The 16,409-nt window shown below is 41.1% G+C and overlaps 1 protein-coding gene and 1 long non-coding RNA gene across 2 annotated transcripts in view; one reads left to right on the forward strand and one right to left on the reverse strand.

The window, feature by feature from the left end:
* Positions 1-16,409, forward strand: part of LOC129821390 (solute carrier family 35 member F5-like) — a 34,018-nt gene that overhangs the window by 624 nt on the left and 16,985 nt on the right. The window contains exons 2-8 of the mRNA XM_055879020.1: positions 974-1,070; positions 1,448-1,510; positions 1,617-1,751; positions 2,292-2,441; positions 2,619-2,684; positions 2,831-2,912; positions 13,412-13,602. Of these exons, the coding sequence (XP_055734995.1) occupies positions 1,617-1,751; positions 2,292-2,441; positions 2,619-2,684; positions 2,831-2,912; positions 13,412-13,602 (624 nt within the window). The 5' untranslated portion in view covers positions 974-1,070; positions 1,448-1,510. The remainder of the gene's footprint in view (positions 1-973; positions 1,071-1,447; positions 1,511-1,616; positions 1,752-2,291; positions 2,442-2,618; positions 2,685-2,830; positions 2,913-13,411; positions 13,603-16,409) is intronic.
* Positions 11,858-12,615, reverse strand: LOC129821391 (uncharacterized). Its single transcript, XR_008754304.1, has 2 exons — positions 12,162-12,615; positions 11,858-11,951 (listed from the first exon to the last, which is right to left on the reverse strand). It is a non-coding gene; the product is annotated as an uncharacterized LOC129821391 (long non-coding RNA).

The following is a 16,409-nucleotide window of genomic DNA, read 5'->3' on the forward strand; positions in this document are numbered from 1 at the left end:
TATAGTGTTACAGACAGTAATCTGTCAGACTCAGTGACGTGTCAAACTCCTCTCACCCCTTTGACAAATGTATGTTGTGCATGCCTCCTTGACCGTGATTATTCGATTTAGCTACTTGGCTAAAAATATCAGGATTTTTTTTCGGTAATTTACTCCATAGTTCTTTGATGTTGCTATGGATAAAGGGCTACTTTGTAACGTTAGTTAAATAATGCAAATCTTCTGCATAGTTGTAACGTTAGCATACATGATTCCTCCCTAGTAGACTAGCATAGCTAAGGCAACACTGAGCAAACATTAGAACGATGAATGCGTTCATTCATAAGCCGCTCCCTGTCTGCTAATCCAGTGGTTCACAACCTTTTTCGGTTACTGTACCACCAACTGTTTTTTTCTTCTCTACCCAGAGTACCCCTGAAGTACCCCCCTCATGTCAGGTGCATTTTACCAGTAGGTCTATGGTCTCATGAGTCTTCTCAAGTCCCCTTGTGGATAGGCCATGTTTCAAAGGGACCTAGCTCTGACCCTTAGACACCTCTGGTTTCCCCTCCAAGATCTGGTGCATTAGTGCTGGTGCATTTTCCATCTAAAACAGTTTCATAATGGACAAGTTCAGGTTGGTCCCTGTTTTGGCCTGTTTGCTTCCTAGTAAGTACACCCATGAGAGAACTAGATGTGTTTACTCAGGTGGTGCAAAAATGAGCATTTAGTCAAATCTAGTAGGAATGATGTAGGCTTATGTGTTTTTATTAGGAGAGCATAGCATATTTCATCAATGACTTTTTAGACTAATCAGTGAATAGTCCCGTCATACTCGTCTGTGTGGAGGCCTACCTCTTTTCTGCTGATAGATTTCTTATTATTTTTCTCCTGCCTGTCTTTCTGTTAAAAAAATTGGTTTCGAATTGTCTTAGCTATGATAATGAACATTGTCAGGTTCTTATTTGTTTTCCCCGTTTCATTGCATGTGAAGTATGGTGCCTGTGAAGCCCCATGTTGGTGTTCCTCTTTCCTGAACTGGTCTGCACAGCAACTCCTAGAGCCAACGCGCCTATCCTGGGGTCGACCCGGTAAGATCCTAAAGAGTTCTTAAAAAGTAATTGTAAACTCTAATATTTGTGGGTAAACCAGTTGAAAAGTGTACAGATGTTAGAATGTGTTAAAATTAGTTTGTAACGTCACAAATCATTTTTGGTTGAGGCAGCTCTGAAGAAAACCCCCATTCTTGTGTCTTGTGTCCTGTGAAACCATTGTCACCAAACAGCTAGGCATAGCCTATAACATCTTTGTCTGGGTTTCAGATATCTATATGGATTTTGACCCAAACAGTAACGTTCGGTGTTGTATAACAATATGACGTATAGTAGATTGCGGTTGATGAGTTTTGTGCACTCCCTATAGGATTGTTGGACAGTGTTTCTCATGATCTACTTTGACACGGTTTCAGATTCCTGCCTGTTCCGAGTCAGAAAGTCCAAAACTCTGAAGAATCCTGTATTAGAATTTCCAGGTACTGTCACATCTGAAGAACATCTCCCAGACATCTGTTTTTGGTATTTGTTTATGAACAGTTTTGAAATGTGTGTGTGTAATAACATGTTTGTGTGTTTGTCCAGATGGTGTGGGTGTTCATCATGAACCGGATTGGTTCTCAGAGCAGCACGGTGGCCCAGCAGAGACGCATGGCCCTGGGGGTGGTCATCCTCGTGCTGGTGGACATCATCTGGGTTGCTTCCTCTGAGCTCACCTCAGTAAGACACTAGCACTTCCTGTAGACCAGGGGTGCACATCTCCCCTGGTTTCGTGGGCCATATTCCTACTTCTTGTATTTGCTTTTAAGCTTGGAACTGATTGGCAGGTGCAATTTACAGACAATTACAGTGTACAGGGAGAAATGGAAACCAGCACCAATCCAGAAATGGGTGGCCTGGGATAGGCACCCTTTATTTCGGATAATATGCTCAATCTTAAGACTAGTGCTCAATTACACGACAATGCTTGACCGCTAACCCCTACCCCATAGGCACTTGTGTAGATTTGAAAGGATTGACTAGGAATATGGTAGTAGCTCCACCTTGCCTACTAGTGGGGTCACGTTTTCGCCATGTTGCTCATAATGTCTATCCAGACATTTTTAATACCCCCCGCCCTGTACTAGGAATAGCCACATCTCAATAGTTTCAAAGTGACTTTACCCTAATTATTTTTTTCTTTAATCTGCACTGGATCAGTTTGAAGTGCCAGACATTTGAACAGTAAGTCATACTTTTTTCACCTCTATTTTCCCCCAGTACATATTCAAGCGGCAGGAGTACAATAAGCCCTTCTTCAGCACGTTCACCAAGACCTCCATGTTTGTGCTGTACCTGCTGGGGTTCCTGCTGTGGAGGCCATGGAGGCAGCAGTGCACGGGCAGTCTCCGGGGACGACACGCAGCCTTTGTACGTATAGCACTGACGTCCCACAACCACATGGGGGCAGCGAAACATTGTTGTTTCCCTCTAAAGATAAATTGTTGCTTAGCACATGCAGTATATTTGTAGTGGTTGTTGATACTAAGGTAATGTTGATTTGCTATGATGAAACAGCCCAGTCTAACCTACAGTATTTTCCCACAGTTTGCTGATGCCGAGGCCTACTTTACCCCCTGTATCAACGATACCAGTTTGAATGACCATACCTTAGTGAGTATAATTGATTTGCTTTTTGTATTCTCCCTGACTCACATTTAGATTTTACTGTTGGCTGGCTGAATATACTGTAATGAATGTGATGATAAGAAATGCTTTTAGTTGAGTCCGTTAGTTGAAGACTTTCTTTCTTACTTCAGAGTGAACCCCTGTACGTTCCTGTGAAGTTTCAGGACCTTCCCACAGAACAGACAAACTGTGCCAATGAAGACTGTGATTCCAGTGAGTATTAAAATATATATTTTTTATATTTAGAAATAAAACCTTTAGCAGACTAACCAACAGACTAAGAATGTAGATTAAATATTTGATGAAGATCTATAAATAATAATATTTCCTTATTTAGCTGGTAAACAAAGTCTAAAATATATTATATATATATATATATATATATATATATATATATATATATATATATATACACTGCTCAAAAAAATAAAGGGAACACTTAAACAACACAATGTAACTCCAAGTCAATCACACTTCTGTGAAATCAAACTGTCCACTTAGGAAGCAACACTCATTGACAATAAATTTCACATGCTGTTGTGCAAATGGAATAGACAAAAGGTGGAAATTATAGGCAATTAGCAAGACACCCCCAAAACAGGAGTGATTCTGCAGGTGGTGACCACAGACCACTTCTCAGTTCCTATGCTTCCTGGCTGATGTTTTGGTCACTTTTGCATGCTAGCGGTGCTCTCACTCTAGTGGTAGCATGGGAAGGAGTCTACAACCCACACAAGTGGCTCAGGTAGTGCAGTTCATCCAGGATGGCACATCAATGCGAACTGTGGCAAAAAGGTTTGCTGTGTCTGTCAGCGTAGTGTCCAGAGCATGCAGGCGCTACCAGGAGACAGGCCAGTACATCAGGAGACGTGGAGGAGGCTGTAGGAGGGCAACAACCCAGCAGCAGGACCGGTACCTCCGCCTTAGTGAAAGGAGGTGCACTGCCAGAGCCCTGCAAAATGACCTCCAGCAGGCCACAAATGTGCATGTGTCTGCTCAAACGGTCAGAAACAGACTCCATGAGGGTGGTATGAGGGCCTGACGTCCACAGGTGGGGGTTGAGCTTACAGCCCAACACCGTGCAGGACGTTTGGCATTTGCCAGAGAACACCAAGATTGGCAAATTCGCCACTGGCGCCCTATGCTCTTCACAGATAAAAGCAGGTTCACACTGAGCACATGTGACAGGCGTGACAGAGTCTGGAGACGCCGTGGAGAACGTTCTGCTGCCTGCAACATCCTCCAGCATGACCGGTTTGGCGATGGGTCAGTCATGGTGTGGGGTGGCATTTCTTTGTGGGGCCGCACAGCCCTCCATGTGCTCGCCAGAGGTAGCCTGACTGCCATTAGGTGCCGAGATGAGATCCTCAGACCCCTTGTGAGACCATATGCTGACACATGCACATTTGTGGCCTGCTGGAGGTCATTTTGCAGGGCGCTGGCAGTGCGCCTCCTTGCACAAAGGCTGAGGTAGCGGTCCTGCTGCTGGGTTGTTGCCCTCCTACGGCCTCCTCCACGTCTCCTGATGTACTGGCCTGTCTCCTGGTAGCGCCTGCATGCTCTGGACACTACGCTGACAGACACAGCAAACCTTTTTGCCACAGTTCGCATTGATGTGCCATCCTGGATGAACTGCACTACCTGAGCCACTTGTGTGGGTTGTAGACTCCGTCTCATGCTACCACTAGAGTGAGAGCACCGCCAGCATTCAAAAGTGACCAAAACATCAGCCAGGAAGCATAGGAACTGAGAAGTGGTCTGTGGTCACCACCTGCAGAATCACTCCTGTTTTGGGGGGTGTCTTGCTAATTGCCTATAATTTCCACCTTTTGTCTATTCCATTTGCACAACAGCATGTGCAATTTATTGTCAATGAGTGTTGCTTCCTAAGTGGACAGTTTGATTTCACAGAAGTGTGATTGACTTATAGTTACATTGTGTTGTTTAAGTGTTCCCTTTATTTTTTTGAGCAGTGTATATCTTTATTTAACTAGGCAAGTCAGTTAAGAACAAATTCTTATTTACAATGACGGCCTACCCCTGCCAAACCCTAACCCGGACGACGCTGAGCCAATTGTGCGCCGCCCTATGGGACTCCCAATCATGGCCGGTTGTAATACAGCCTGGAATCGAACCAGGGTGTCTGTAGTGATGCCTCTAGCTCTGAGATGCAGTACCTTAGATTGCTGCACCACTCGGGAGCAGCGGTTGTTTAATGAGTATTTTCTTCAAAGAAACCTTCAATAATCAATATTTCATCATGTTAGAGAGTAGGAATCCTGTGGACTGTCTTGTTGATTGAGATTATCTTTTCCATGTTCAATCATTTAGGCTACTTGTTTCACCCTATGGGCAATCTTTGTTCTCTACATCAAAGTGCTTAGATGTGGTTAAATTCATGATTGACAGACCGAATATGATAATCCTGACCACAGTGAGGATAAGGTGCCTCACATAACTTGAATTTGTTTATTGATTTCCATGGTTTTTAGATATAACATAGGCCCTCTCGACAGGCTACAACCAGGGTGGGACATTTACTTTTTGGTTCACCAGACACTGTGGCAGATAGATTCATACATCTACCAGCCACTCAGATTTTTTACCAGCCAAAATATTTTTCCGTCATAATTACACCATAAATGTATTGCAAACAACTGATGAGCGTGTTTTGTAATATTTCTAAAACAATAAATGTATTACTAGTAAGAAGTAATGTGGTATATCGCTAATTACATTTTTGTGACCAGTGTTTTAACCAATGTACTGTAGATTAAAATAAATAACTTTGATTAAAAACGTAAAACCTGACAAACAGTTCTACAACTGAACATCAATCAGAGTAAACAAAGTGCCTGCCCTGCCAACAAAATGCTGAGTGATATGGCTTATTTATTATCATTAGTTCAGGGCTGTAACGCTGACATTTTTTACAAGGACTACATGAGTTGATATTTAGGAGCACACAAATACATTTAGGAGCAAAACAAATATGTTCAGCTGGCCTCTGTGTCTGTCTGAGATGATAATCTCTGTGTCTCTCTGTCAGAGATGATAATCTGTGTCTGCGCTAGCAGCAGAGAGTTGCAGCCAATTCAAACTTAATATTGAAAAACAACCTAGTGTGTGACAAAACGATGCAACTAACCAAGAAACACGAGGACAAAGTCACACTTTAGTAGGCTTTCAGATCAATTTCACCAGCTTCTACATTTGGGGTTTGTAATGAAAAAAACTGTGCCCAAATGCTGTGTATGACCACCTGCCAATGTGGCTTGTGAAACAGACATTCTTACCCGCCAATGCCAAAATCGACCCTCATTTGGCAGGTGTTCATTTCCCACGCTGGCTACAAACACGAATGGTCCTGTGATTTGACTGGCAACCTGTGCCCACCTGCCTCCCTCCCTCGTTGTATTGGCTCCTCATCTTGTCGCAACAATTTAACCAAACATTTAGAAATCTAGAGTCCCTTGTATATGAATTGCAAAGCCATAGCAACAATGATTTATATCACAAGCAAACATTCTGAATTCTACATTTTTCTCTGAAATAATACATTATTTGAAGAGGGACAATGTACAGTACAACAATCTCAGTACACTCTCGGTACACATTTGTTGTACCAGATTTAGCCAACAGCTCATTTCTGTCTGCAGTCCCCGAGCAGGTGAATATACAAATATGAAAAATATTATATAATAAAAAACATAAAAATAAATGAAATAAAAAAAGATCAGGACATACAGATGCGTTTCCACACAGAAGTCAAGACATTGCACATAATAATTATTGCACACATTGCTATTGGCTAAGGTTGATATTTATATGTAAAGACCTTGGAAAATAATGGGGTTGTAGAATGGGACTGTTAAAGGGAAGCTTCACCAATAGACACTATTTGGGGTGTTCTTCCAGCCTCCACATAATTATGAGTGATAAGAGGGTGCCCCAGACATAATTATGCACTATAGCTGGACATTTTTTATTTTTTTTGCGCTGGGAGAGTTCAAACAATGACGTCATTGATTGATTAAGCCTGCTGTCTGATCTAAAATTGAATGGAGTCATGTTTTGTTGCAATTAGTGGGGCCTTTGTGTTTTGCCAATTGCATGATCACGCTACCAGTGAGTAGATATGGTTGTCCTTGTTCGTGATTGGGAGTCCCATTATATGCGTTATTGTTTTTACCATCGAGGGCCACTTAGGAAACAAGCATTTTAATTAATGCTTTCAAGTCATATCCTCTGGATCCACATTGTACATTTTGTTGTATATGTCTGTTACCCAAAATAAATTCAATTCAATAGGGCGGAGCACAATTGGCTCAGCAGCGTCCGGGTTTGGCCGGTGTAGGCCGTCATTGTAAATAAGAATTGGACTATCTGCCAGGACATTGCTGGATTTTTAGGTTGACTCATTTTGCCTGGCTTTGTAATGAAACTAAATACAGCCTGACGGGAGCCCAATGAATTGTTCCCGACCCTCGAAGGCTGGCTTTTCAAAACAGTGGATGTACTCGTTTACAGGTTCACTGGAGCTATGGTGAGCTCTAAAAGTTTTAGGACAGTGACACATTTTTTGTTGAAATGATACAATGAGTATGAAGTTAAAAGTGCAAACTGTCAGCTTTAATTTGAGGGTATTTTTATCATCCATATCGGGTGAACCGTTTAGAAGTTGCAGCACATTTTGTGTATATTACCTCATTTTAGGGGACGAAAAGTATTGGGACAAATACACTTATGTGTATTAAAGTAGTCAAGTTTAGTATTTGGTCCCATATTCCTAGCACGCAATGATTACAGCAAGTTTGTGACTACAAACTTGTTGGATGCATTTGTTGTTTGTTGTGGTTGTGTTTCAGATTATTTTGTACCCAATAGAAATGAATTGTAAATAATGTATTTAGTCACTTTCATTGTAAATACGAACAGAATATGTTTCTTAACACCGCTACATTAATGTGTATGCTATCATGATTACGGATAGTCCTGAATGAATCGTGAACAATGATGAGTGAGAAAAGTTAGATGCCCCCCCCACCCCCCCACTGATGAAAGGTTAGCATGTCTTGGGAGAATGATATTTCTGCGTTTTTAACTTTCTCACTCATCATTATTCACGGTTCATTAAGGATGATCATAATCATGGCAGCAATCACATTAATGTAGAAGTGTTTAGAAACATTCTTATTTACCCTAAAAGTTTTTGTGACAAAAGTATTGGTCGAGTTGAAAATGTGATGGAAACACATTGAACATTAGATTTTTATTCGGTACATAAAAAGTAAATTTTGTGTGCACTACGTCATCGTGCACAAATTTTTATCCACAAGTCTGTTTGGTGTAAACGCACCACTGGTGGTAAAATGCGCATATTTTTTTAATGCAGATGATTATTTTTTCATGAGAATCTGTCGCCAATTGGAGGAAACCTAGCTAATGGCTGCTACTGATGATTCCTCTTTCCAAGAAGAGCTGGACAATATTTATTTTTTCTTTAGGAACATGCAGCCCTATTTATTTGAGTCGGAATACACTGAAGACAAGTTGAGACAGCAAGGATAAATAATAATTGCGAGACCGGCAAGCAGCGGTGGCAGCTTAGACCAGCTGGACCAGGACTCAGGAGGCAAGTAACAAACGAGTAAGTTGTTTTGCTGTCAGTAGCCAGGTAGCAATATAACCTTTCATTTTACACATTTTACACGTGGCAGTGTTGTACAATTTAATGATCGATTCTGCAATAACCGGGCTTGCTAGTATCACTACAAGCCAAGCTAGCTGTGCTTGCTAAACCTAAAATGTACTGTAGTCTAATGTTATAGCTAGTTAACCAACTAGCCTAGTTAGCCTCAGTGCCTGTCATTAAGAGCAAAACTGGAGAAGTGTTTTGATGATGATGGCAGAGAGTAAAGAAATTACTTTGGCTTTCTTTAGTCTTGGAGTAACTATACCCGTGTGTTCTAGCTAGCTAGTGTGTGTCTGTGGGATGTCTCATTCTACACCATGCTGCTACAGTAGGAATACAAACAGTACACAGTGATTGCCTATGAATGTCTAATAGTGTTTTTTGTCTTTCTCTCACAGACAATACCGCTTGGACACAAAGAAGTTGACTCTCAAGAGGAGATGTGAAAGGTCCCCTAACTACAATCTTTCCTTGTGTCAAAGTGACTCCGAACACCTCACTGCAGCACCCAAACACACCATATGCAAGTATTCCCTTTTTAGAACTAGTGTTATAAGCGTTAATGGTATCTTTCTTTTACTGTATGTCATACATTGCCATAACTGTTCCTGCATACTGCTGTGTAAACTCATCTGTCTCCAGAGCAAATAAACGCTGTCTTGATTACAAGCCATGTCTACTTATATGCTATATTGACAGACTAATCTACTGTTTTATTGAAACATGTTTACTTGCCAACAAATTATTTTAAATGATTAACCAACTCCCTGTCATTTGATTTAGCAATAAGATTGTAGCTAGTTTATCCAAATACATTTGATGAATATCACAATGACATGATCCTGAAGTTGAAGTCAACACTTGATTGGTTTCAGATGCAGCCGGAATCATTTAGTCACTTGTCAGTACACACAAAATATTATGTACAACAGCTAGCAATGTCTATACCGCAATGCAGTTGTGAGCATACTAGGCATTCTATATTATACTACATCAGTCTAACTGAATATGGATGTTGTGTTGGTTGAATGTTCCAGGCAGATTCCAGAATGTTCTTCAACTGGTTGAACCTCTTGTGTTTTGGGTAATGCCAGCTGGTTAGCAGGCTTTGGCGATGTTCTTCACCACCCACTGCTTTGACCTGAAGACTAATCATGAGGATGTATAAAACATGAAGACTGATGTGTAGCCATACACTTAACCATGTTCATCTGTACACAAAAAAGGGTACAGTAGACTATTATGTGTTTGGTTATACTCAGTCAATAATGGGGCATTGAAATGGGCTGTTAGCAAATATGTGAGAAGTTTGAGGGGGACTTGTAGACAGTCTAGTTGTGTATGATCACCTACAGTGTGAATTGGCTAGGAGAGTATACTAACAGCCCCTCTCCCCATGCCAAAGAACTGACTGCAAAGGTGTAAAATGTTTGAGGAGATCTTGTCTTGTAGATAGTTTAGTTTATTTAAGCAATAAGGCAGAGGGGGTGTGGTATATGGCCAATATACCACGTCTAAGGGCTGTTCTTAAGCACGACGCAACACGGAGTGCTACGACACAGCCCTTAGCCATGGTATATTGGTCATATATCACAAGCCCCCGATGTGTCTTATTGCTATTTTTAAACTGGTTTACCAACATAATGCTGGGCTTGAACCACCCAGTTCATAATGGCTATTTTGTTTGAGGGTATTGTGCTTTCATAAATACCTTTGGCTGTCCTGGCTTGTTTCAAAATCAGATGAGGTTGAGCTTATTTTACGGGTCTACGGGCGCTGTACTACTAAAACTGGTGTCAAGGTCATTAGCAGCAGCAGAAGGATTAGTCTGTAGGACACACAGTAGTCAGTGATTAGCCAACATCTTACTACTTTGTTCCCATCAATCAGGGCTGGTCCTTGCTGTTCTGCCGCCCAAGGCGAAACCAAAAAACGCAGGCCCCCTGCAAAACTAGAGTAGTCCCAGTACCAAAATGACATTGAAGTTTTGTTCGATTTAGGTTCAGAATGAAAGGTGAAAAAGTATTTTTCATGTTTAAAATATATATTTTTCCGGACTTTGAAAAATACTTTTTTCCCGGTTGTTGAAATCAGGCAATTTTTTTGTTCTGAATGAAAGTTGGAAAAAAAAAATTTGGGGGGCCAAATCAAGGCTGGTCCAGACCAGACACAATTTGAACCAAACATAGATATCTGTGATTGGTTCATGTTTGGTCCGGACTGGACCAAAAACCAATGTCTGTGGATGTGGAAATCAAGGCCGGTCCAAACTGCACAAAAATAAACATCTAAAAGGCATCGGTCCATGCTTACTAGCCTACAGTTTATGAATGCCCATCCATGTGGTAGGCCCACCGCCTGTAGCATTGTCTTTATTGGTCCTGATTCCTGTGACTAATCAATTGGGCTAATTAAGCTCTTAATATCAGCTACCCAATTTTATCAGGAGTTATCATGAGCCTATTTGCAATGTGTTTACACAGTGGGAAATTTAGAAGTATTTTCTTCTTTGCTATGATCAGCTTGTCAAAAATACAGATTAAAACTTGAAACCACTGATCATGACAATGGGGTTAAACTCATTGTTGTGATTGTCCATTTTACTTTGACCTGTCCTCTTTTTAGGATATGTTAACATTACAGCGCATTTTCTTTTGATTGAGCGCCATTTAGGTTAGGCTATTTGATCGGAGAAACCTGCATGATGTATGAAGTGTCCATCTCATTACATTTTATCTCCAGCCTGTAGGCTACAGAAAAGTCCACATACTCTATCTGCTACATAATTTATGTTAGATTATTTTTGAGACGGAACGTTGGTGGAGTGCCGTTGCGACCTCTCCTAACAGCACCCTGGAGAGGCGGGCTGGGAATGGACAAGAAAAATATTTTGCGCCTTTGACAAAGTGGGCACTGCTCATCACAGGGAGGTATCAGCGCTCACCTAAAAAGCCCATATGCCATTGGTTGAGAGACATTTTTGTTGTTTTGGGGCAGAATTATGTGAGGCTTTATGTGTTGTTGGTGCGTCTAGCTCAGAAAATGCCGCCATGGGCGTTGCCATCAATACACACTCAAACAAGGTACTATATCCACCCACTCCCCTCATGCATACTATCCTTCAAACACAATACCCACCAGTCAGTCACCCACACCAGCTCCTTACTATTACTGCCTCTTCTCAAATTTAGTCTTCCAAGCCTTCAATCAACTATGCCTCCACAATACAGAGATAACTACAGTACAAGTTGTAGCCCATTTGTAAACACACCAGCTATGACAAGACACGGACTATGTTTATGCCTAGCTCCAGTATATTTATTTCTTCATCATTGAGTCATGGAAAAATTTATCTAATGTAAATAGTCCGGTATCCATTTTATTAATTGTTCAGAAGTCTTATGGCTTGGAGGTAGAAGCTATTAAGGAGCCTTTTGGTCCTAGACTTGGCGCTCCGGTACTGTTTTCTGTGCGATTTTAGTAAGATTTTACGTGATAGATGTTCCTGGTACTGAGCTTGATGTTGATGCCACTGCAGGTGTTGATGGGATCGGACTCTAAATAGAACACAATGTTAGTTATGCGGCAGTTGGCTAGCGAGCTAATGTAACCTAACGAAGCTAAGGTTAACTTGCAAAGTTACATCACCAGATAGCAGCTGGCTAATTACATTCATATTATTTGGAATGTCTAGCCAGCGTCTTATGAACGCTAGCTAGATGTTGGTTTAGATAAACACATGTAGTTCGTTAACCAGGTAACGTTACCTCAGTTTGACTTATTTTATACTGCGCTAATGTTGGCTGATGTTGGCTGTTGGCCTTCCTCTTTGAAGTGAAGGAGAACAGCGATGGAATAGCATCACTTTTCAAAGTTTGATGACATGGCAACCCCATCAGTTGAGATTACTGTTCTGTTTCGAAGTCCTCTGGCTGAAAGTGCTGGCTACAAACAGACATTTTGATATGTCTCACATCAATTCGATACACCTCCACGGGGCTGTTCTCTTTGTGGTTTGCTTACAACCAGGAAATGTAGCTGGCCCGTTTCTACTGGTGGATGCAGAAACGCTCGTATATGCGTGTAGTGAGAAAGTGCAACCTTTTTATGGCGCATATGATATGTAGACATATATAGTGAAATAGAGCAGCCATGAAATGTACCTTTAAGGCGCCCACATATTAGGTTCGGTTTGCTTCTAGCAGAACTCGGCTAGGCGAAGCTAACGTCTCTGTCTCGCATACTCCATTAAAAGACCTTCGCTTGAAAATCTAGAAAAACGTGGCAATATTACCGTTTGTCCTTCTTGAGATGCCATAGCAACAAAATAGCCAGTATATACTTAATCAGAATGAATCTAAAAACGAATCAAGAAATCGAAGTCATTTTGATGTTTTTGCCTAGGATGTCGTCTTTGCGTAATTTTACATCTAACCGAGATGTTTGGTGTAGTATTTCTGATGAGCTGTGAGATGTGATGGCCATCAAGTTTGACCCATGAGAGTGAGTTGATAAATAATGTGAAAGAAAAGGTTGTCTCATGAGAACTGGGTCTGACCTTTTGAGTGACCCTCTGGCTTAGTGTCCTCTCTTGTTTCTCATTATGAAACGATTACATATTGCTCTGTCTGTGTTGATCGTTATAGAATGATTATAGTACATTTGGAGATTACGTACATTTTTGCTTTCAGGGTCCTATACTTTCAAGTGTCCAATCAAAGCTGCCCCATTCAATCCCATGCTATTATTGTGCCAAAAGCCCAGTATAGGGCACCGGATGGTTTTTAGAAAACGCCTGTGCTAAATACTCATTGTATGAGCGCTAAATACTCACACTCATTGCTTTTTTACATAAGTAGAATAAAAGCATGCGTTAGATGAAGGGTTCATTGTCTCGTTCATTTCATTTGTCATGCTGTGATCCATCTAGCTACCACTTCATTTACTTCTTATACAAAGACACAAAGGCCTAAAATGCTGATCTCTCTCTGCACCCCTCCATCCTCCCACCTCTCAGCCTCTAAAAAACAGCGGGTGCGCTTCAGCAACATCATGGAGGTACGCCAGCTCCCGTCCACACAGGCCCTGGAAGCCAAGCTGTCCCGCATGTCCTTCCCCGCCGCCAAGGACCAGGAGGCCGTGCTCCGCACTGTGGGCAAGTTCACCGTCACCGACGTGGCCAAGATCAGCTTCTTCTTCTGCTTTGTGGTGAGTCACATTTTCAGAGTGTGAGAACTTGTTTTGTGTCTGTAGACTTACTGAATTGGTAGTCTCTCGAACTTTAGTATACTAGCTGGGCACCTCCGTATTAAGTTGGAGGAAGAAAAGTCAGTATCTTAAATACATCTTTGGAGTATAGGCAATTGAACCAAAACCCAAATGTATAAGGCAATAAAGTCTTTTTTTCTATTTTTAATGTCTGTCAACTTAATCTAAATAGTTAAACTTGTCACATTACTGTTAACTGTTAGTAGTAGGTGAGTTACCTACAAAGTTTATTATTATCATTGATGAGTTATTGCTGGTAGTACTACTAATTTTGCTGCAGTGTGTTTGCTGCAGTGTGTTTGCTGAAGAACACCCCCAGAGTCGTTCCATGTCATTTCAGCAAGTCATGACACCCACCATCTCAGATTGTTCTGAGATCCTTTCTGTAGTTAGAAACGGATAAGATTATTATTTTGTAGAAATAAAATTGGACCTCTGAGAAATGAAGTTACACTGAACAAAAATATTAATGCAACATGTAAAGTGTTAGCTTCATGAGCTGAACTAAAACATCCGTGACATTTTCTAAATGCACAAAAAATGTATTTCTCTCAAATTTTGCACACAAATTTGCACACAAATTTTAGTGAGCATTTCTCTGTTGCAAAGATAAACTATCCACCTGACAGGTGTGGCATATCAAGAAGCTGATGAAACCGCATGATCATTACAGAGGTGCACCTTGTGCTCGGAACAATTAAAAGCCACTCTAAAATGTGCAGTTTTGTCACAGAACACAATGCCACAGATGCCTCAAGTTTTGAGGGAGCATGCAATTGACATGCGGACTACAGTAATGTCCACCAGTGCTGTTGCCAGAAAATTTAATGTTTATTTCTCTACTGTAAGCCATCATTTTAGAGAATTTCGCAGTACGTCCAACCGGCCTCAACCGCAGACCATGTTTAACCACGTCAGCCCAGAACCTCCACATCTGGCTTCTTCACCTACGGGATTGTCTAAGACCAGCAACCCAAACAGCTGACTGTGGGTTTGCACAACTGAAGAATTTCTGCACAAACTGTCATAAACCGTCTCCGGGAAGTTCATCTGCGTGCTCGTCATCCTCACCAGGGTCTTGACTTGACTGCAGTTCGGCATAATAACCGACTTGAGTGGGGAAATGCTCACCTTCGATGGCCACTGACACGCTGGAGAAGTGTGCTCTTCACAGATGAATCCTGGTTTCAACTGTATCGGGCAGATGGCAGACAGCGTGTATGGCCTCTTGTGGGCGAGTGGTTTGCTGATGTCAACGTTGTGAACAGAGGAGCCCATGGTGGCGGAGGGGTTATGGTATGAGCTGTTATAAGCTAAGGACATTGAAAGCCATTGTATTTTGTCGATGGCAATTTGAATGCACAGAGATACCGTGACAAGATCCTGAGGCCCATTGTCGTGCCATTCATCCACTGCCATCACCTATGTTTCATCATGATAATGCGCGTCCCCATGTTGCAAGGATCTGTACACAATTCTTGGAAGCTGAAAATGTCCCAGGTTTCCACGGCCTGCATACTCACCAGACATGTCACCCATACTTTGGTTTTGTTTACCTGCCCATTGTTTCAAATGCTAACTTTTTTGCATTTGTGGCACATATCCAATGCAATTCTTTAAAAACAAACACCCAGAACAGTGCCATCTAGTGGTCAGACCTGGTAATATCAGGATGCAGGATAGAACATAAACCTAACAACTTCAGTGACTAATTTCTCTGAATTAGAGGTTGACCGATTAATCGGAATGGCCAATTTAATTAGGGCCGATTTTCAAGTTTTCATAACAATCGGAAATCGGTATTTTTGGACACCGATTTGGCCGAATTATATCTTTTTTTTACACCTTTATTTAACTAGGCAAGTCAGTTAAAACTTCTTATGGCTGCATCCCGCTAACGGGATCGATATGACAACAGCCAGTGAAAGTGCAGGGCGCCAAATTCAAACAACAGAAATCTCATAATTAAAATTCCTCAAACATACATGTGTCTTATATCATTTTAAAGGTAATCTTGTTGTTAATCCCACCAAAGTGTCTGATTTTCAAATATGCTTTTCAGCGAAAGCACCACAAACGATTATGTTAGGTCACCACCAAATCACAATAAGCACAGCCATTTTTCCAGCGACATATAGCAGTCACAAAAAGCAGAAATAGAATAAAATGAATCACTAACCTTTAAGATCTTCATCAGATGACACTCATAGGACTTCATGTTACACAATAAATGCATGTTTTGTTTGATAAAGTTCATATTTATATAAAATAATCAGTTTACATTGGTGCGTTACATTCACTAGTTCCAAAAACATCCAGTGATTTTGCATAGCCACATCGTTTCAACAGAAATACTCATCATAAATGTAGATGATAACACAAGTTATACACATGGAATTGTAGATATACCTCTCCTTAATGCAACCGCTGTGTCAGATTTAAAAAAAAAATTACGGAAAAATCAAATCATGCAATAATCTGAGACGGCGCTCAGAACAATAGCCCAATTAGCTGCCATGTTGGAGTCAACAGAAACCAGAAAATACATGATACATTTTCCTTACCTTTGATGAACTTCATCAGAATGCAGTCCTAGGAATCCCAGGTCCCCAATAAATGCTTGATTTGTTCGATAATGTCCGTTATTTATGTCCAATTAGCTACTTTGGTTAGCGCATTTGGTAAACAATTCCAAAGTCACAAAGCGCGTCCACTATAACATGACAATGTCCAAAAGTTCCATAACA

Source organism: Salvelinus fontinalis, chromosome 23 (genome assembly GCF_029448725.1).
Source record: "Salvelinus fontinalis isolate EN_2023a chromosome 23, ASM2944872v1, whole genome shotgun sequence".
NCBI classification, from domain to species: domain Eukaryota; kingdom Metazoa; phylum Chordata; class Actinopteri; order Salmoniformes; family Salmonidae; genus Salvelinus; species Salvelinus fontinalis.